Here is a 23,646-nt window from a genome sequence, read left to right on the forward strand (position 1 = left end):
GAGATGGAAAAGGGGCTGCAAACTTATATGGACAAACAACAGAGCAAAAGGTGGTGAAAGAAAATCTGTTTACTCAAACATTTTTACCCCTTTCCTTTCCCTTTTCTTTGTAATACAAGTCAATTCATCCCTCTGTATTAAAAAAGAGGAGTGGACTGGTTCAGCAGTAATGGAGCAGTTTCATTTAGCTGTGACTGTCTTGTGAGACCAAAATCTATCATGATCAGAAAAGAACAGGCTTTACAGCCTGTTCCCTGTGCCACCAGACAAATGCTTCCTCTCTCTCCCCACCCAGCCTGCAAGAATAAATAATAAATGTATGGAGAAACTGTCCAAGAAGCAAAGCAGCAAGCAGAAATGCATCCCAGAGGGGCAATAAAGTAAATAAAGAGATATTCATCTTCCTGGAAATGCCCTGCTACAAGATAATAAAAAAAGGAGGTAGGATCATTCCTTGTCCTCCAGTTTTAACAAGATTCTGAGGAGATCTGTTAAGCTTTCATGATGTTAACAGAACTACCTGACTGCAATAATGCAACTTATTCATGCTTTCTTGGACAAAGGTCTTTTTGGCTGGTGCAACAGAGAAGTACTGAGGAGGTGGCGGGTAGAGAGAGTCTGGATTTTACTTTGGGATCAGTTCCAGGTCTGAGAAACCTGCATGCTGCTCTCCCATTCCCCGCTTAGTCTCATGCAACACAAACTGGCTCTTCCTTATTTTAGAAGAGATTATTGAGTTTGCTCCTTCAGTGTTCACCAGCTGTTATTACTCCCTCTGGCACTTGTGCCAGCACTTCCTTCAGAGACAACCCCAAATGCGCTGGAGTTAGTGATATGGCTCACAAGACTAAGAAGGAAATGTCTAGCCGGAGTAAGTGATAACAGTCAGTCAGGGCTGCCAATGATAGAAAGAGATTTGCTGGAAGGAACACACTTCACCTAAGAAGGCTTGGATGTGTAAGGTGGTGCTGTGGAAATGAGAAGAGTAGACCTATCCCTTGTCTGATTGTTCAAATTTATACATCCAAGCTAAAAGAACCCAAATAAGTTACTACAACAACCAAGAAGCCAGTTTTAACAAAACAAAACAAAAAAGTAATGGACCAGACCATTCCATGTTTGAGATATTTCATCTTGCTGCTCCAATGATGCTCTCAAATATATGTTTTAGGTCACTAGGTCATGACACCAGGGAGTTCCAAAAGAAAATCGGGTGGGTCCTTGCTCAGAGATTTTACTCTTGTCTGCACAGCATGGTTTAAACCATGCAGAAGGCTACCTGAACTCCTGCCAAAGATATTGTCACATGGTCTTATTCTCTGATTTCCCTAAGCAAGTGCCTTTCGACCTGCCATTTTGCTGTTTCCTGACATGACTGGAAGTTTTTGGAGTACGTGGACTTTCTCAGTAGGTTACCTACTGTCCAGTGTAATGGGATCCCAAGTCACTACTGGGGTCTTTGCTAGCCACAGCACACAAAAGATGACAAAGAGTATTTCAAAGGAAGCTGCTCTGTGGGAAGGTTGAAAGTAAGAAAACAAAACACGAACTCAAATGCATCCCAAGTAGCACCAGTTTTGAGTCAAAAGGAAAAAAAAATAATAATAATAATAACAACAACAAAAATAAACAAACAGAAACAAAAACAACAACAAAAACCATGACAAAAAACAATCACAAGATTAAGCCAAGTACTTCTGGCTAGTCTTTTTCATCTCACTGCAAAGCAAGGCAATCTTTACGAAATGATAAAGCCATCCATGAATGGCTGTGGTTGTTTCTTTTAAATGAACCAGAGCGAACAGATGGTCTCCTCTCATACTATCATGAAGGTCAGAATTAGCCACCCCTAAGACTAGCAGGTTCTTGAAATGTTCAAGTGCTTGTATCTGGTTGTTATGACTAATCCACTCTCCAGAACAAGAAAGGTCAAATGAAGAACACTCCTCCAAATACTGCAACAACTCTTAGCCATGGCTGATGTGTAATGTACTCCGACGTGGTGTCAACAGCTGCTCCTGAAAACCCAGTGAGTCAGCCTTTCAGAAGAGCTTGTCAGCTCTCACTGTTTGAGTCTTCATACAGATTATATTTACTCCCCAGTGTTTAAAAATAGCCTTCCTAAACCTTGAAATCAGAAAAATGCTTTACTTCCAGAATTCTCCTCTTCCTGAGACAGCTGTCCAAGCATCTCTCTCATGTATTTGAGAGCAAACCTTCCTAGCTCTTCTTTCATTCACTTTTCCCTTCACATGCTGACAGCCAAACCAAACGCAGGCCGCAGTATTTGAAGCCACATATAAATACAGAATTTCTGTCTCCTTTCACAACTTTTACCTTCAAACCACAGCCAGCCCTCCAGCGTACTGTGAGGTTAAGTGTTCTGCTCAGCAGATAGAGTATAGACACTGGGTGACTTGCCTTTGGTCCTACAAGAACACACATATCCCCTACAAGCACATATCCCCTATCTGTCCACTGTTCTAATCACCAATCTCCCTTACATGCTGTCATTTAAATAAGTAGGCCTATTGGAAATGACAGGTGAAGAAAGCAGACCAGGCATGAAATGCACCCTAAAGTATATTAATAGAAGGTTGCCATACAAAATGGCACAAGGCATTTGATCGCATCATCTAGGCTTGTTGTTCATGCTCCTTTGCATCTGGCTGCGTGATTTCTGCCAGATTCTCAGCTGGAGGAGCAGGCTAGGATTTGCCTGCTTCCCCTAACCCGTGCCGGGCTCAGCTGCAATCATGCAGAGCACTGAAAGAAATCCCTTTGAGTTGGGATTCATTCTGAACATGTAAAACCCAGACAAATGACTGCTTCTCCAAAGTGAATCCCATTTCACAGCAAGTAGGTTATTAGTGTGGAACTCCATACAAGTAGCCTGCATTCAAAAGCCCTCTGCATTATTAATAGAAGATGAGCTTTTGACATCAAAGGAGAACCATTATGTATGCTAAACGGTGGCAAAAATTGTACCCGCACTTCAAACCTTTTCAGTTCTTTGTCCCTTGTAAATCAATCAAGGTTGACAGATGCTTTAAGGAGAGTAATCTTTTCAATGATACTGTCAATGGATAACATAATGGAACATTGTCTCTGTGCTGTGTGAAGACATGGAGCTAGTCAATTATGGACAACACTTCATGCAGCCGCCAGTTTTCACTTGAAGTGCTGCTGTTGAAGTATTATAATCCCAACAAATGGCCGCAGCAGCACACAATGTAAATGAGACCTCCTGAAGCTTTGGAAAATTAATTAGTAACAACAGTGGTCCATTCCCACACTTTCAAACACCCGCCTGGCAATGTTAACGATGCACTTCCCCCCTTCCCTTTGAGCAGTCAATAGGGCATATTTACATACACTATTTTTAATTTTCAACACTTTTCTTTCCCTCCTTTTAAAAAACAGAGGAAGCTCTGGATTCTTTCCCTCTCTTTCCAGCAGCAATATTCACCCCTGATATTTCTAGCTAGTCAAATAACCCACATGGCTGCACTTGAAAACAATGGTACAGAAACTTTCCCACTCAGAGCAGTAATATTCAATCCTCTTGCTTTCCAGACATGGGACATTTTGTGGCTGTCACCTTTTTCATCACCTCTATACCCTAAGCTGTCCTGAGAAGAATGGCTTGGCTGGATGGCAGGGGAAAAGCTTCTGGTCTCAAGAGATCAGTAGAATGTGGGTTGGAAGCTCAGCACTCTGAGTGCAACACCAAAGTCAAACTATGGTGCTCTAGATGTCAAGATGCATGTCCAATAGCTCATTTCTACAGAAAGGAGATTGAGAGTCAAAGGGTAGAGACTGCTCTGTTTATTTAGCTATTGGCTTCCATTTCCTACATCATTTTCTCAAAGATTTTCCCAAAGATTTTCCCACTGTCAACTGAGACTTCCACTAAGAGGAATACAGTCTCCTGCAGTAACACAGAGAAATCCCACTGTGATGAAAATGGTAAATTATAGTAAATTTCTCTGTGCAGACTCAACTACTTTTGCGTCTGATGTTAGGTTTGTTTCTCTAGAGCTAACCACATGGAACGTTTCTCTACCACCTCTGCCACAGCCTGCTTGAGATGGCTCTGCAGAGGAGGCAGGCACTATGTTCCAGCTGGAGGAGACTCATGCTTCTCTCTCTATACCATGAGGATGAAGTATTAGCAAGAAGGGGATAGTATAACATACCAGATGTAAAACCACGACCTAAAAAGTAGGTTCTTCCACTCCTCTCTGCTTTGCACATGAATCAAAGTGATTTTAAAATGAGTCTGTTCCTACTATATGATGCCAAATGTCACTCACTGCCCTTCCTCCTGATCACTGAAAGCTGCCCTAAATCCACCAGCTTCTCCAGAGCAACAACAACAAGTGCTGGATAGAGATCTTCTTTCTCTATTTGAAGCTCACTCCTAAGATACATATATCCTTTAGCACCTCCTTTATAGGAGCTTCCATCTATTTCCAATACTCGGAGACTACAATGCACAGACTTTCTTCTAAGTTATATGACAAATCTTGAGCAGTTGCAGATTTTCTTGAAAAACATTTTCTCCATAATAGGATCAAATAATTTTAAAAGCATACAGAGCCCTTGTCACAACTTGCAACAGAAAATTATCTAACCGTGCTCATCAAGTTTATCTTCTTAACCTCTACTTGATATTATACCATTATTTAAAGCATACAAGTCAAAAGTTTGTCAGTGCAATGTAATGTAAGCACTGCAACATTAAACCTGACCCATTTGATCAAAAAGATGTTCAGATAAAAATCAAATGTACCAATAAATGACAACCAAAGGTTCTAACGTGGAAAAAAAAGAACTTGCTTCTGTTCATGCTTCTAATAACAACACATGAGATCACAGCATACCACTTTGGAAGAAGGTAATAGGAAGGATTATGGCTAATCATAACTAAATTTTTAAATAGTCCTATATTCATATTACAATAAGATTAGCACAATTAAATAAATCAGAAATTTACCATCAAAAATAAACTAGACACACACAAAAATGAATTAAGAGAACTCTTCCTTACATACGAGAAATCTTCGGCATTCTGACAGAGTAGCTTGGGGAAAATAGCCTGTCGCTGAAATCTTTCCTCGTTTTCAAAGATGTTCCCATACATGAAGCCATTCATCATGGTAGAGTGGGCATGGATGTCAATGTAGAACTCCAGGTTAATCTTCTGTTAAGGGGGGGAAAAGCAGACAAAGAAACACAACATGAGATAAATCATAACTATGGTATATAGGTTATGCCTTCTGTAAATCTACTACTGCCATCCACAAATATATCCATGGTGCCAGTGCCAGAGAGCCATGATAAAGATACTGTACTAATGCATCCAGCCATTCACACGTTCTTACAGAACCTTGACAGACATTTCTCTATCTGTCCTGAGCAGGCTGAAACATTTATGCAGCACAGGATAATGTGTACAATAAAGCTAAGGCATTATTCTTTGCTTTACCACAGGGTCAGTGTCACTGATAAAAAAGTGTACCTTCCAGTTCTCAAGCAAGATTGTTAAGGCATTGCTGCATGGCTGTGTGTTACAGTACACAAAGCTATCCTTTCTGGCAGCTCAAAACTGTGTAAGTAAGAATTTCTTCAGGATTTCCCATGCAGTTTATTTCTATTTATAAAGACAAATAGCACAATTTCTAATCCTACTTTGCACATGGAAATTTGTTTTACTCTGCTTTGTAGCATTCAACAGAAAAAAAAAATCTCAAAATCAAGTGCTTTGAGTGCCTTTCTGCTTGTAGCAACCCTTGTCAGTAAAATGCTGGATGCAGCTCTCCAGATGCATCTGGTTTGCACACAAAACTTGCTCAGGCTACTGGAGAATACTGAGCTACACAGCAGTCGAATGTATTACAAAAGCAGTTCATGTGACAGCAGCGTCAGCTCTTCTAGAGAGTCTCTAATGGGGGGAGAACATCATTTGGTATGTGATACTAATATGATACAGATTTACGTTCCCTTGGCAGAAACCAATGTACAATACACAGCAAATGTTTAGTTTAATTAAACAGCCTAGAGAGAGTAATACTGCATCTTATTAAGCCTCTCCAATGTTAAAATGTTAGCTAACGCAGTATCGATAGCTGACCGTGCTTCATAGGAAACGGAACATTTAATTGTATTTGACTCTAAAACAGTAAATTGTCTGCTACTGCCAAAACATTTTTGCTGTGCTGTAGAGGACCAACAGGGCAACAAAGCACACATCTGCAATTTGAAGATATAGCACTAAATAGAAAGATTAGCATCGACAGGATGAAACACCACATATGATTTTCTTCCTCTCCAAACATGCGCAAATTAAAAATTAAGACTGGATAATGTTGGTTTTTTTCCCCCCCCATAAGATAACAGCCCCATAGGAAACGGAATTTGCTGAGATCAAATGTACACCTCTACATCACTGTAAAACTGATTGTGTTGTAGAGTCTGAAAACAGTGACTTAATGTTGAAGGGAGGAGATAATGTAGTTGCAGTGGGTATTTATAAAGCATGAATGTCCTTCACAAAGAAGTCAGTGACCTAAGACATGCTTATCGTAGAACAACTAGAAAGAGTTCTTCATAGGGATGCAGTTGTTAATATAAAGTAACTGAGAAGCACAGCAAGATATACCATAGACTGGTATCACTTGTGTCTTAAAGAGCACAATTAAAAGTGGTGGCTTAGACGGTATAATCTTTGCTGAGGTATATGATACTTCTTCATCCGTAGTTCTCAAATTGTTTCCAGAAGAAACAAACAAACGCACAGAAGCACAGATCAGTCATGCAACTTCCCATCTGCCATTAATTCTGTGATTATTTCGTAAAAACAAAAAAACAACAACAACAACAACAAAAAACACACCTGTAGAATACGTGGAAGTGGAACCCCAGCTTAGCTTTGTTTTGACCAAATCAACCAGCCTTACACAGTATCAACAGAGATATTATTCCAAAGTCCCTTAGGATTCTTACCAAAAATGTGACTGATAAAGGTGTGCAGGTGAATTTTTGACAGTCTCTTGGCAGTACTAAAGCTTTTTTGCAGATCTTTCTTGATCATCAGAAACATTTTATGCTGGTTATTATTTGTGAGCAAACACTGCCATAGAATCATAGAATTGCTCAGGCTGCAAAAGACTTTCAAGACCATGAAGTCCAACTGCAGCCTAACCTGCCCTTCACAGGCATCACCTTGACCTAAAGATTAAATTTCCAGATCGCTCATTTGGAAACCATGACATTTAACACAGAACTCATTGCCTAGACAGATTATCAAATGCTTATCTAGCTACTCATAACAACATATTTCGAGAGTCATTTCTTAAGTCTGCCAGCAACCACTCTTCAACTGTTTTTCTCTGGTCTTTGTTCCTTACCCTTCTAGTGAACATATAAAATCTCAATTTCACATATTCCTGCCCACTAAATATAGTCCAAATTTGCAATGGTCCACTCTGTTCAGTAAGCTGTTAAACATAGTTCAAGTAATTGCCAGTTAGATGCACTGCTCGCAGACACTGCTGTAGGTGAGCAGAACAGTATTTCAGTGTTTCACTTTTCTTTTCTTCTCATCACATTTGTTATTTTAATCAAAAGGAAATATCTTGATCATTCCCCATTATGGAACAGAAAGACTCAGTCCACTGTTAATATAATACACGAGTTCCTCATGGAAAAATTCTCTCTATTCAAAGGCATAAAGATATTCTGGTCTCCACGTGGTTGATAACAGCCCACCAAGAGGATATTAACTCAAAGGTTGCTACTTGTGCCTCTAAGTAGTAGTGACTTCATTTGCAGACATGTTTTGCAGAAGAAATAGGATAATCTGCAGATGTGGTGAATTTTAAAGGGAAAATGAAGTTAGTAAATGTTCATATCTATTTAAATGTGTGGACATCAACACAGAACATAATCCAATCCTATCTGCTCTCGAACCCCATGGATATCTGACAGCATCCACTCAGCAGGACCCATCCTGGCTATGGCTTCTAATGCAGTAGCATCTACAAGTGAGAATGGAAATAAATTTAGATGTGGCTCAAACTCAGATAGTCACATTCGCTTCAGCTTTTAAGCAGAAAATAATGAATAACGAAGCTCAAACATTTCTGGCTGCCATTGCTGCCTTCTGAGAGACTACAAGTTACATCCTACAATATTATATTAAACTCATCATTTTCTGCTTTAGAGGTGGAATGCAAAATGATTCAGATGCCTTATAAAAGTCATCTATCAATTTAATTCCCCCAAGTGTCTTTTCTTTGTGCTTACAAGTGGCAGCAGAAAGCTGCTCTCTCATGTTCTCTTTTCTAAGTAAAGCTATAATTACCTGGATGACCCGAGCATACAGAGTTGGGAAAACAAATGCAGACCTACTCTTTCTTTCCTCTGTGTGTCAAAACACTCACAAGATTGACAATGATTGAACCCCACTTCCTAGAAAACAACAGTTAACATCCACTCCTTTGAAAAGAATGGTCTTTGCCTCTTCTTGATGCTTACCACATAAAAAGAGAGTAAATGAATAAACAAACAAGTTTCTCTTCCAAAGGTTATTTGAATCCCTGCCTTTATGACACATACTTTTCACTGTTCTCTTGGGTCAGAATAAAACTTCTGACAGCTTGAGAAATACACATATAAATTAGGGAGAGGAAAAACGAAAGAAACCATGGATAGGGAATGAAAGCTCACATTCTTTGTTACAATATGAAACAGTACTGAAACTGGAATCTGGTGTTTGATGCCACGTGAAGTGTTTCAAGAAAATGTTCTCACTTGTCTGTGTATTTATTTCATTAGTCAAATGCCTCTGGAAGGTCAGTAAGGAGCAAAAGGAAAGAATGATGTTAATAGCCAGTGCCAATACGACCAAAGTTGGATTTTTGAACAGCACAATTATGATTATTAAGGAAATGGAAATTTAAAAAAAAAATTAAAAATCAATAAAAGCTGTAATAAAAAGATAAACATGCATTGAGCCCAGAACATGGGCCACTAGAGAGGTAAGTGGTGCAGGAAAAAGCCAGCTCTTTCCACCAGCTGTCACTCCAATATGGATATTATTAATTTTTGGACATAGCAATTGGTTTAGAGACAGTCCCAAAGCCTTCTTTAGACCAGTATTATCATACAAGGGATTGGATAAACTCCTTGCAATGTTTTATGCAGGACATTAAAACCATAGCTTGTCATTAGTGGTAGAGGACATAACAGCCTCCAGGCAGACTTTCCAGCCTTACTGAGCCTTAAAGCTCAGCCACGGTTTGAAGCAAACAGACATACAACAGTTGGTATCACATAAGGAATTTGTCCTTTTTTGGTCAGAAAGGTTTCAGAAGTTCTGAGAAAAGTGGCTCCTTGAAATTTCCTCAGGTTCAGAGTCTCTCAAAAGAAAATCATGCAAAGATCTCAGACGTACATGTCTTATGATATGTACCATACAAACCCCATGATAATATTATGGCAGCTCCTACACATGGCACCAGAAAACATAAGCACAACAAGCTAATAAGGCAAACCAAAGAAAAATGACCGTACAGCACCCCTTTGCAACCATATGGGCAACCTCATCTTTCCCCTTCCATTCATCATCTCATGATGTTCTATTTACCACTATGCAATGCCATGGCAACGGCAGCAATTATTTACATGAGAAACTAATAGTAGAAAAGTGCTTTACTATTTTTTAAAAAACTTCTAAAGGTTAAAAGCATTTTAAAAGTATTTCCTCTTCTTCCTTCTTGCAAATGGGAGTATGTCAGTTTAGATACACTCTTATTCTTACTGACATCAAGCACAGAAGTCAATTTCTCCTTATTCTTATAGATAACTTAATAGATATATTATCATTATATATATTAGATTATTATAGATACCTTATGGATACTTCTTAATAATAGGCACAATCTGACATGAGTCAAAGAGGATGGAGATTTCTATCGGCTCCATGGATTCACACAGCAAAAGGATGGCATGTCCAACAAGACTGCTACCATCATACCCGTCTTACAAAGAAAGAGATGCTTTTATTGCAGAATAACATAGGGCCCCCTTTGGTGAACGTGAAACCTATTGTGGTATGCCCATCAGTAGGGCCGAAAGGAGCTAAACATGTAGTTTTAGCCCTGGAATGGGCAGTCAGCAACCTGAATATTCTGATCCTGGTTCTTTCTCTATCTGCTTGTTCCTCTCACCTGCCAGTGCAGATAACAACACCTCCTGAGGATTAGCTGACGTTTGTAAAGCACTTTGAAGGTATAAAGCATCACCGTGACTACAAGTTAAGTGTTAATTCATCTGCCAGGCTGATTCACTCTTTGACCCCTCTGCAGAGACTTCCAGTTAGTGTCAGCTCTGGCAGGTTTTGCAATTCAGGCACCTGTCCACCAGCTAAGGGATGGAAGCCAGCAATTCACACAGGACACAGAGAAGCCGTCAGATGGTGGTAACATTTGGTCACGACAGGGCTGAATTGGATTTGAAAGGGTGACCTGGAGGTGAAAGGCTCTAGCAAGAAGCAACTTCTGTTCAAATGCATATTAGATTAGGAAGGGGGCAAAGAGACAATTTTAAGACCCAGATCAAGTTTAGACAAGATTTTTGGGTCAGCTGCATAGGAAATTCGTGTATAATTTTTACCCTCAATGAATAGGAATCAAGAGATACATTCTTTCTGAATTTTGGGCCTGACCTCCAGACATAAAATGCGAAGGGTAACTCAGAACAAGGAGAGTCATTGTTCTGTCACATCCTTTCTGTCTCCTTTATACAGGAACAGACATGCAAATAAAGCCAGAGATATGGGTTTTGACCTCAGCAAGCTCTGAAGGTTTTAGTAGCCTGCATAATAGGAATAAAACATTGGGATTGAAGTGGCAACCAGGCCATTAACTCACACTAAATGTTGATGATCTCAGTTGGCCTTGTACATCTCAGACTTCACTTGCACATCTGTACTTTTCATCCATTGACACAGAAACCCTACAAGATCCAGATCTACTGTACACCCTACCAGAAATCCTGCTGTGCTTGCTTGTCTGCAGCAGCATTGGCTCTACAGAAACAGAGCTTTTCAGAAGAGAAAGGGGGAAAATATGGCAAAAAGAATCAACAGCTTTTGGGGAAAGGGAAGGAACAATATAAAATAAAAGGAATTAAAAAAAAATAATGAAGTTGAGACAGCATTGTCATTCTAGCAATTAACGACAAGAAAATTGAGTTACAAAACAGAAATATCTAAATGACCACATATGTTGCCACTGGGCAATCCAGTTTGACTCTTATCTGGTTCTTCAAGTTTTCTTGGTTGAAATCTTCCCAATAGCTGTATCAGGGAATTTAATAATCCTTAGTACTTTTCCTTAGACTGTTGCTTGCTGTGTAACCAAGGGCAAAGCATGGAATGTCTTCAGGCTTGATTAGTTGCTGCTTACACCTGAAGCTACATTAAGCTCAACTATTCACTTCTTAGCAGTGCTAATATTTTTCCATTTTACAAATAACTTTTAATTATACCCTCACAGAACCTTCTGACCAAGGTACACAGTCTTTTCAAGTACATAAATAAGGCCAGAAGACATTGCCTGCCTCTCCTCCAATTACAAAGGCAAAGACAGATTCAAAAGCAATGGCAAGGAATTAGGACTCACTGTCCCCCTAATTTCCTAGAGACTAATCCAGTTGGGCAAAAATACATGTAAGCAAATTGAATTTTCTAATGACCAATTTCTATTGTCTCTCAAATAATATATGGTATTACACATTATTTCTCATTAAATAAGCAACAGCTGGCAGAATATAGTCATCTGGCAGAAGACCTAAGGCAAACAAAATAAAGTACTTTTAAAATTACCTTATACCACACAAATCACTGCCACCAGATTTTGTCCACAACACAAAGACAAATCAGATAAATTCAAAGAAAAATATTCCATCATCTCACACAAAGAAGTGAATCCAAATTCTCAGTCAGAAAATCCATAGATAACATGTTGCCAGACACTTTGTCCTGTTCTTCCAGTCTGTCCCTTAGTATCCACAATAAGCCAGTGGATACTGAGCCAAACAGATCTTGTATTTGTTGCAACATCACTGTTGTTATTTTTCATTTAGCCTTTAATTTATACTGCAGAATATGACTTTTGTAGATCTTAGAAAGTTAATGCGTTGCTTGTTCATGAAAAAAAAAAAAAAAATATATGCCACTTAGAAACTCAAAAAGTTTCAAATCAATAGTCAAGAAAAGGGACAATAAACAGTTCATTGCAGTGGTATCAGAGTGTTAAAGGAAAAACGGCAGTCAGCAATATTACTATCACTTAGCATTGCGAACTGGCTTGTTTCTTTATGATCACTCCACAAATTGACCCAAACCCTATCTAGAACGCAGAATAATACTTGAATACAAAGAAAGAAATAGGACATGTCCCTCTAAAAAGCTGGAAACATTAACAAAACACATTTCAGAGTAAGACATTTCTCCATAAATGAATAAATGATGAATGAATTATTTATGCAACATATTTGCTGTCTACTTGTTGAAACTCAGGTGGAAATAGAGAGGAGTCACATGTACCCCACATTTGTCATGTCTAAAAGCATATCAAAATAGTTCCAAAGAGCTGATCTCCCTTCCCAAAGATACATCACAGGCTCTGCTAGCCAGAGGTACCAGAGAAATGACACAAGGTTTACTCTGTTATTCCAAGAGACAAAAAAAACACAAGATAGAACCCAAACATATGTGACAGCGAATTTAAAGTTCTCTAGAAGCAGAAAGCAATCACATTAAACTTCAGCAGATAACTCATGGGTAAACCAAACTTTTACTCTATTTCTTGAGTTTGGTCCCCTCCATGCTCCCACACATCACACCATAAGCAGAGAAAGTCCAGAAGTATACTTTAATAAAGCTCCCATTTCTCCCAAGACCTTCTTCCCTTCTCTGAAGGGAGAATATTTCTGCTATCCCTGAAGGTTGGAACCTGCTCCTGTCATCATTAGCTTTCACAGAAACTCTTCATTTGTTTAATGCTGGTCTGTAATAAGAGGCAGGGAGGATAGTCATTTTTATAGCAACTACCTGCCAACAGAATTCATTTCTTTATCCCTTCAAAATCTCACATCTGTCCATGTCTCCAGGCACTAGTGGAAAAAGCTCTGCATTAGTTATTTTTATTATCAACATAAAAATCTTTCCATTTATTTATTTATTAAGAAAAAAAAACCCACAAAACCAGCTATCTACAAAACTCAGTTCATTTTGTCCTTAGGCAGACATTTAAAGCTATCTGCCAACTTCTTTTCTTAATAACAAAATAAGCGAAGTCTTTATTACACAGAGTGTAACGAAATATGTCCAGCTACATTTACCCAGCTTAGACACATGCCATCCATTTATCAGGCAAAAAGTCTGTGACTGAAAGAGAAAACATCTGATAAAGAAAAAGGGCCCATTTCTGAAGCTCAGCCATGGATGAGTGCAGATGACAGTACTGAGCCTCAAAAATGTGTCCTGTCCAATAGGTAGCTAACTCCACACTGCACACTGGAGCAGGGACAGATACCAAGAGTCCAGAACAGTCCAGTACAAACCTGTCCATTCAGAGTGAGGAGGGCTCAGCCCAGGAATCACCTGCATTTGGGACTCAAGTGTGCGTATCTGGCATGATACTACACCAAATAGCTCCTCCAGTTCTTCTCTAACATAGCAGAGAAGGGAAAAGCTTGTAGAAATTTGCCTGTGGGGAAACACACACCCCTTGGCCTGACCAGCCCACTGGTTGGACTGGATGATCTTTGAGGTTTTATCCAACCTTAATGATTCTATGATCCCAAACCACTTAAATTCCTTGCACAAATGCCTGTTGGACCCAGATATGAGAATGCTGTAAATGATGGGAATTGCACATTCTGCCCAGAATTTTGTGGCCTACTTCAGAGTAAGCAGTCTCTGAAAAGCAGGGAGGATTTGGAGCCCTAGCCAGGTTATGTGTCAGAGCTGCTGCTTGAACTCTTTCTAGGCTAGCAACTGGCATGTTAAACCCAAACAGCACATATTAAGCTGACACAAGATGAAACGCATTAGGCAGATGGCATGTTTTCTCTGTGCAAGCCAGCACCGGAGTATTTCCTCCTAATGATCTCCTGTTCTTCTCTCACTGCAAAATTAGTTTTAAAGGAAAAAGAAACAGAAAAACACATAGCGTGATGAGAGCAAAGATTGCTGTCTGAAAAATACATCAACATCAACAAGAGAAGGATTTTATTCTTTCAATTCCGTGGCTTTTATTTATATATATATTGTTTATAAAAACAAACACCCTATTTAGTCAGACGTGAAAAGTCAAAATTTACATTTAAATGGAGGCATTTAGGTGGTTTTTTTTCCCTCTCATCTCTTGAATGCAGAGTATAAAAGACTAAAAACTCTCAATTTTCCTAAATGGAAGGATAACAGGAGAATTTTGCATTCTGAGAGCTATTCATTAAATGAACAATGTTCAAGTCAGCAATGACCAAAGCCCACCTGATCAAGGGGAAAGGAGCACTGGCTATTAGGCCTGATGGGGATTTACTCAACAGCTGAGACCAGCAGAAGTTGTGTTCTCATTGTGCTCTGTCCCCAAGGAGTAAATTATGCCAAATATAGCTCCCTAAGAGTAACATCTACATTTTCAAATGTACAGTGGGTCACTATCCAACTGAAAATCACTTCAATTTTAGAAATTTCAGAGCTACAATAGCACAGGTTTCTTTGCTGGAACTGCTGTGGATGTTTCATGGCATGAGGTAGACTGCTTGTGAGAGAAAATAAGAAGACCTAGAACAAGTCTATAATTGCACAGTATTAAAGTTATCATAAAATAATGGAAGTGGAGACAAATACTGTGATGGCCCCTAAAGCTTGTCAACAATTAAATCTTTTTTTTCTCCTCCCATTTCTTCCTGGCAAGAAAAACGAGTACTGACTCTAACCAGAGAGTCGATCAAACAAATAGACTGGTAAGTAACATGAGAGAGAATGCCATCCCAGTCCATGGAAAGATACAGCACCATTTTTAACCAATTTGTCTCACTGAAGCAGCCCAGCAGTAACAGATGATGGACCACAGCAGCTCATTCAGTCCAGAGCTGGATTGCCACTCTCTGGCTTTTTCTTAGATGGAGCTGATCCATAGTGTTAAAAGGATACAGACAAAAGGAAATATCATCATTTTTAAAACCATGGTTAACCACAAATCCAATCACCACTTTGTAGGGCTTTACATCAATTGTTTTTAACTTTCTCTCGTGTGTTATACTGAGAGAGACTCATACAAAACAAATGAAGAAAAAAAAAAAAAAAGAAGAAAAGAAAAATCATAGAAACAGTCTGGCTGTATTTTTTAAAAGCAGAGGCAATAGTACATAAATGTCTGGAAAAGGCACACATACAATCCAAGTGCCTGGGAGGTAGGAGTGCTATTGCTATGTACCCAGTGCTAGGAAATCACTAACTTGCTCTTTTTAATGTTGAAAACAGTGTTTCCAGTCCCCTAGGACACTACCCCTAGCACTACCTTACTATTGGGAAGTATATTCTAACATTAGTCCATCATGGCATTGGCCCCTCCATCTCTGAAAGGGTATGTACATAGGATAAGGAATAAAGAACTGAGAACATCTTAAACTTTTGACTCTGAATGTGAGCTTATCCTGAAACAAAAGGCTTTAAAGTGAGCCAGTAGGAGAGCCATAACATGTCTTCAACCTGTCTCAGATTTCCCCTCAAACAACCACCAGCATCCCCTCTGAGCACCCTGAGACCATCTGCCCAGCTCTAAGGAGTCTGACTAAGAAACAGATGTTTCAAGCTCAAGACTTTACAGCTGTGTCCATCCCTGTGGCACCCTGTGATACTTTCTCTAGGCTTGTGCCCCACTCCAGCCAAATACCCAGCATGGGTGGGTCCTACCTGTGCTCCTGGTTTCCTTTGACTGGACATCCAGAGGTGTAAGCAGAGGTTCCAAAGGACCACCACGAACCCACCTAGGCTGAGGCCTGCCCTGCAAGGAGGAGACTGTACAGATGTAGGTTTTGCTTATTTTGTTTGTTTTCTAACACCCACAGGACTTTGTTTTTATTTGTTTCTCTACTTCAGATGGCAGCGCTTCAAATCCGTCCAGTTGCCTGCAATCTTCAAAAGCAAACAAAGTCTGTTGACACTATGTGGCAGGTTTCCCAGAACCACTGTCCCTTCACTTTGATGAAAGAGCTCACAGCCACTAGGTATGCAGTCTTTCCAGACACAAAGGTAATTAAAGCCTACCTGGTATTTTAACCCAAATGAGATGTATAACACTGAGAAAACGTTGAGATCCATACACCATTAATATGACTCCATCAAAGGGTTATGAATATTGTAATGCACCATAGGAAAACAGATCCTGTTCATGGACACAGGCATGTTTCATTTCAGAAAAGCCCTTAGGATACAATTTTAGCCTCCAAAGTCAACTTAAAGAAACCCCAATCTTAATATTATGGGATCCTGTGAAACATATCCTCCATTGCCATTACTTACCATGACCAATTCTAACAATCCACAAGGGCTGGTGCATTTGCACACACTTCTATGGCATCCATGCCCACAACATCCAAATCTGACATCTGTTAATTCCATGCAAGTAAACTCAGCTGGACAAGAGGATGTAAAGTAATATAAAATGTCAGCTTTCATGCTATATGGATTAAGCCAGCCATGTAATCAGACAGACTTTATGATGGGCATATCATGGGTAAGCAGTGATGACAGAGTTTATCAGTTACCAAAAAACAGTAATACATATGCTTGATTCTGTCTCTGTAGGAGATTTTCAATCAGCGGTCCCCTAACTCAGGCACATGGTTATCACAGCTGGTGAAAGCGTTAAACCTTCTGGGTTACCTTCCAGCTCCAGGAAGGTTTAGCATGCCCTTGAATTAACCTTGAATCTTACCCAAGGGAATAGCTGTGCAATAAATTGAAACGGGCAGCTCCAACCAGCTGCAAATACACAGGGACTGGGACAGGGCAAGGCCAGTGGAGGCTCAGCAACAAAGTTAAGGTACAGCCGTCTACCTTCTGCTTGTCTGCTCGTGTACTGCATTATGTGAGTCATCAGGCTGCTGTGCTCCTCAAGGCAATGGCAACTGATCTCCAAAGGGTCAGGCATCACCTGAAAGCAAATTACATTTCACACTGAATATGTAACTTCTTTGGAATGACTTCTCTGCTGGCACTGCACCACTCTGGTGTGGAGAAATACCTGTTGGGTTATGGGCTCATTTCAGAAGTCCCCTCTATGTTCTTAGCTCCTCTGCATTCAGTTGCTAGGAGAAAAACTACATGACAGGTCTGAGTCATCTCAGGTGTTCTTCTTGCCCTCAAAGTATTTCAAAGGTGTTTCTTTTCTTATGGTCCCCCCCTTTTTCCTCCCCAGCAAATATTCTTATATCCTTTTAAATAGTCAAGCTGTGGGGAAGACAAGTCATTGCAAATGTTTTTCAAAGAAGAATGTTAGCTGTCTCACAGCAAGTGGACCAGCTCAAAGATGCAGAGACCAAAGATACGCAGTATAAGCTCCCACCAAACTCAAGCCATCATCTGTGCTAGCATGCTGAATATGTACTAAAGACCACTACAGTTAACACCATACTTGGCCACTTGATTACTTGGGAAAATAAACCTCCAACAACACAGACCATCATACCACACTATACCTTTTTAATTTTGGCAGGGAGAGGTGGAGTTGTTTGCTTTGTATTTTAAAAGGTTTTCAAGTTCCCATAAATGTCATTGAGTTGTGTGTAAGGCTATGGCATTTTGCTCTGTCTAAGACCAGGAAATTCATATACGCATTTTCAGCTGTTTATCTTGTAAATACAGAGTCTGAATCAAAGCACTGTGGGAAAAGTAAGTGGATTGTTTTTTTCCCTAACTTTTCTGGAACTCAATAATATCATCAGTTTCTCTTTCTCTCCCGCTTCTATTTTGTCTTAAGGCTCTGCATCTTGGAAGACTGTGAAGCTGCTGTGTGATTTTTATCTCCATGATTAAAGTGTTACACTTTATTGAGCTCTTTGCATCAGCACCAAAATCTGCAATGCAGGATTTTACATAACACTTCATTTTCTCCTCGCACCATTACTGTTATTAACCTGGTGGCAATAAACTGAAAATACAGTTCGGCTCGTGATGTACTCCTGAGGTTTTGGTTAGGTTTTTTTTGTGTCTATGTGTGTGCATAACACAAAAGGGAAAAGAATGGAAATGAAAGAGCATCCGTCCTATAAAAGATTGGGAATGTCTGCATAAACCTGCATTTCCCTCAAAGAACAACTGCAGCTTTTCAGAGTTAAAAGAGAGAGACTGTTCTACAGCATCTGCGTGCAAAGATTTCTTCTGAAACAAGAGATCAGAAAATATCTGAACAATATCAAAATTCTCCACCTCATTACAATCCTTCATTACGCTTCTGAGATGGAAGTTGTGACTGATAGTCTGCATTGGGACTCTGCACTATTCTTTTGTCCTCACTGTTTGTTTGAATTATGGAGTTTGGAGAAAACGAGATCCGTCAACAGCACGGCATAAGGGTTTGGAATGGAAAGTCAAGTGCTGTGTATGCATGCCATTACAGGTGACCTTCACAGACCATCAATGGATGGAAACAGAATGTCTCACAGCTATGAGATCTCAGAGTACCGATGAAAAGTGTAGGAGTTAAATATCCACATGTGTAGGAGTGTGTTACCAATAGAGATCCTCTTTTTGCTGAAGTGAGAAGAGACCTGCAGTTTCTAGAATAGGGGCTGGAAGCAGGCAACAAGAGCCACGCAGAAAGAGATGGCTCATCTGTGACCAGCTGGTTGCCACAAAAGCCTCATAGTAATGGAGAGAGAACAGAGATACATATGTCAGTATGGCAAATTAGCTAGATAAGCGTATCAGGGAAAGAACATTCAGAAGCAAAGCCACTTTTGGTATGAATAGCAATGCTCAGGGGCTTAGGTATCATTTTCAGGGAAAACAAAAATAAGGAGGGCAGGCTGCATCACCTTGCTCTTCTTCCCTGCTCTTTAGATCACAAAAGCACTCCTTTTAAAGTCCTGAAGCACCGTGGGTGGAAGCAGGGGGAAGCCTAAAAGCCTATTTACAACCTGTCTTCAGTTGTTCCTACTGCTCTCCATGAACTGCACTATGCTGCAACGTGCACACAAGGCATTTCCTTGCAGAAGCAGTTAGGAAAGGTGATGAAGATTGCGCTGAGTGATATTGCTATAGCACCCATCCAAAGGATTGCTTACCCTGAGAGGTTCTGGTTATTTTTGAAGGATTGTTCTGTTGTTTTCTTTTAAACCAAAAGAAAGCTTTCAGAAAGCTCGCCAAGCTTCTGCCCCCGTACTTTTGTGGGTTCCTGCTCTTTAGTCTCGCTATTTATTTTGCACTTGCTCTTTACTCATAAATGCTGCAGTTTGAAATACAGCAGAACATTTTTCAGTCCGTCAATGTGTTGCTTGCTGTCAAGGAGACGAAATGTTACTACTTTCCTCTGGAGAAGCTTAGGACATGATGGATGAAATGTCACAAATAATTAGACTTCTCTTATGAATTACATTTTTGTTGGTGGTGGTTTTTTTGGTTTTGTTTTTTTTTTAACTTCTGTTTTCATGTCAACAGGTGTGTTACAGATAGGCTGCATGAAAGGACCTGGGGAAATTTTAGTTCTCTGGGAACAGCGGTAGGGTAATATCTGCTAAGCCAAGTCACAGCTCTGGCCAAGACAACCTTTAAACAACTTCCATTATGAAAATTCTGGGCTATGAGAATCTGAATCCATTGGCAAGAACAGAACGGACCAATCTAGTTCTTAAACAGCACAGACTTAATTGTGAACGTAAAGGTTTTCTGACATAGTGTGACCTCCAGCCCACCCACTCCAGCATCCTGTTTCTGACTGTGATCATTGGCAGCACTGTTAAGCCCCAGACAATAGGCACATCCAGCGATAATCTAAATAACTATGAGGCTTGGAGGGAATAAACAATGTCATTCACTTTCACACTTCAGAGACGTACTGCAGAGAGGCAGATATTCAGATTGCATAGAATTATCTAGAAGACAGACATGTAGAAATCCTTCAACTCTGAACTCTCAATTGATTATCATGGCTAATCTGCATTCCATGGATAGGGTGCACAGCTGTGAACATCCCCAATATCTGCCAAATATCTGAGGACACTGAAGAAAACGGCAGGAAAAAAAAATATCACAGGCATTCACATCCTACTTCATTATTGTTATATGAGTTTCTAAAGCTCTCATCATTTTAATCTCTAAGTTTATAAACTGCGAGTTGTTATAGTAGGTAGGCAGTAAATGCTAGATCATACATAACACTGCAATTGAATTACTGCTTTGAAATCTTGTATCACATGCAATGACTTTAAATTGCTCGCTTTGCTAGAGAAAGGCTCAAAGAATGTGAAGCCATGACACCTAAATCACACTAATCAATGATGTAAATCTTAACTGACAGAATGTATCAATAATCAGGAAAGCTCTAGGGGATGAAATCCTGGGAATCGCACACTGTTTAGGTCTCCCTTCCACGACAAACACTGTTGTTTATTGTAGAGTCATGAAGAAAATACAAAGATTAGCAATAAGACAGAAATTACACTCTGACATGGAAATAAATTATTACTTTTTATGTAGAGCAAAAATAAATTTCTGCATACATTTGCTAAGTGATCTCAGCTGACTAGAAATTATTGAACCAAAATGGAAGTGCTGCAACAAACAACCTGAAAGAAAAAACTGGAATAACTGCATGCACATATACAGAACATCCCTCACAATTTTCAAATACCAAGACTGGGGAGTGGGAAGAGAACCAAAAAATGTTGTGGTTTTTTTTTCCCCTCAATCAGAGAAGAGGGCTGAGATAATCACCTCATCCCTAAAGATCACAGATAACAAAAGAACATTGCTGGGGACTGAATATCTTCTTGACTGTGTCACTTCCTTCCAGCAATACCTAATGAGATACTCTGTTGAGGAGGAAACTGCCACACATCCTCAACATCAAAAGGGACCTGCCTCAGACCTTCATGATGCCTAGTATGGTAGGCAGCTGCTTCCGAAAGTGAAAGACCCCATGACTACCAAAGTCACCTATTGCTCTGTGAAGAGCTTCAAAGTTGATAAAAACCATCACAAAGCACTTCTTTTACCGCTTCAGAACTGTTTATAGTCTAACAGCCACGTGAAGATTTATCAAAGGGAAGAGTTAAGTGCTTGTGTTCTTTTCCTCCCTTTGTACAGCCCATCATAACATACATCATATTGTAGCAGTGTATCCTTCCTATTTCTTCACACTACAGCTAGATAAGGCTCAAGAACATCACCAAATTTCCTGTACTGAAATCATATTCCAACATAAACACATAATATTGGCTCTGTTCCACTCAACTTGCGATAAGGACCTACCTGGGAGGATATCTCTCAGGACTCTGTTATTTTGTGGATTTCTGTGGTTGGTTCCTGACTCATTTATCACACACTGAAGGTTGTACTCCTGCCGCAATGCTTCAAGGAAGCCGCTCCACTGTTTCCCAGCCAGCTGAGATGGAAGGGGCAGGAAGCCTCCATATCATGAAATGATATGTGCACTGATTCCTCAGTTCCGCCACAGACTTTGCATTTGACCTTCAACAAGTCATTCAACTTCCTCTCAGCTCTCACTTTTATAACAGGATTGCAGAACACTTGTCTGTCTAATCTTCATAAATCACAACCTCCTCCTGGAAGACATTCTCTCATAGCGTATGGCAGGGCAAATTCTATGGGATGCTGATCAGAATAGGAGCTCCCAGGAACTGCTGTACTACAAATAACCCATGGTTGCAGACCTCAACACAACTCCCATTCATTGTTTCTGGAGAGAAGCCAAGAGTTATTATAATAGGAATATCCAGATAACCTGTTGTTTGAAAGATGCTGTGTACTTACGAAACTGCCCTTACTTGTATTCAATGCTTTGTACCTCAGGTTAAATCAATGCAGGAAATATTCCTTCTATTCCCATATCTCAACAATAATCAAACAAAAGGTCACACAATACATCATCAATAAAATAACGTCTCTTGAAAATCAGTTTTGCTCCACGGTTTTCGTATAGTCTAACTACTTTTGAAATAGAAGTGTCCTTCTTTAACCCTGTCAAGAAGTTATAGACACAACGTTTAGTTTCCATTTAAAAATCAAAGCACAAAAGGGTAGGGAAAAAAAATAATAATCGCTAACATAAATGTCAGTTGGGCTTTGCAAAAAAGAACATGGAGATAAACGTTATCCTTTTTAGTTTGCTAGCAAAACAGAAGATATTGAGCCAGAACATGACAATAAAATCAAGTACATGTATGCAGACAAACTGGTGAGTTGAGTCTCCAGCTCAATCCATGCTGGAAAAATGATCAGAGGGGTGGGGAAAAAAAAACAAAAAAGCTATTACGCTAAATGAAAAAATAAATACTGTTTTTTAAACTTTTTGGCTTAAACACATAAAATAAATTGTTCCTGTTAACAGGAGAAAAATCTGAGGGTTGTTTGTTTTTTTTCTTTCCTGTTAACATGGGATTTTTATTCTGACAGTTTCTCTTTAATGTTCCTTGAACATAGGCTACTCAGGCTTCACATCAAAAAATATACCAGCTTGGAGTTTAATTTTGGGACATTTAACATTACGTTTTCCCAAGAAATGGCTGTTCTTTTCCTGAATTTCATGGCTCATTGAGCTTTCAGGTAGGAGATGGTTTTACAGGAATATGTCTCTGTACATTCTTTACAGTCCTTATAAAACTGCCTGGCTGGCTGCAGCACTCTGATTGCCTGGGGGACAGTTGGCAGGGGTAGGTTAATCCATGTGACCCCCATAGTTCAACTGAAACTACTGCAAACTTTCTAAACAGCCATCTTTATTTCCTTGCCTCCCTCTCTTCAGTTTCCAAGAGATACCTAGGCACAAACTTTCTCAAGGACAGCTGGAAACAAAGAGATAGGTGAACATAACACGTTTCTTCCTGGAAAAACAGGCACAGCAGTATAGACAAAGATTCCAGCATACCCATAGATTTACAACCCCTTAGGTACCAACCCAAGTGAAAACTCACATATGGCACAAGTGTAACAATTAGAGTTGTGCTGAACGGTATTTCTATACCAACAAGAAATACAATTAATCTGCTAGGAGGGGTGCATTATTAGCAGGCAGGTGTCCTTTCCAGAAATGAAAATAACATTCTTACTTTTTGAAGGAAAAGACAAGCAGATGCAATCTTTTCCAGGTTATCCGTTATCCTATATGGTAGCGTATTTGACTTTTAAACAGATTATGAGCTATCTATCATAATTATTCCAACCTGGTGCAAAAAGGGGTAACTTCATGCTGCTCACAAGCCTTTTCTTCCCATCCTCTGAAGCAGTATTATTCAGATTTGCTGCCTGAGCCGTGGAGCACTTTGCAGCTCTACCCTGCCTCTTTCCCATCTCTTAACACCTCTTTTCCTATTCCCCCCCAC

General features: G+C 39.7%; 1 protein-coding gene across 2 annotated transcripts in view; it reads right to left on the reverse strand.

Moving 5' to 3' along the window:
- The window catches only part of LOC107317605 (BEN domain-containing protein 5-like), an 801,512-nt gene that overhangs the window by 88,577 nt on the left and 689,289 nt on the right, over positions 1-23,646 (reverse strand). For both annotated transcript variants that reach the window (XM_015870495.2, XM_015870494.2), the window contains exon 10: positions 5,054-5,206. In XM_015870495.2, the coding sequence (XP_015725981.1) occupies positions 5,054-5,206 (153 nt within the window). The remainder of the gene's footprint in view (positions 1-5,053; positions 5,207-23,646) is intronic.

The sequence above is a fragment of the Coturnix japonica genome, chromosome 8 (genome assembly GCF_001577835.2).
Source record: "Coturnix japonica isolate 7356 chromosome 8, Coturnix japonica 2.1, whole genome shotgun sequence".
NCBI lineage: Eukaryota > Metazoa > Chordata > Aves > Galliformes > Phasianidae > Coturnix > Coturnix japonica.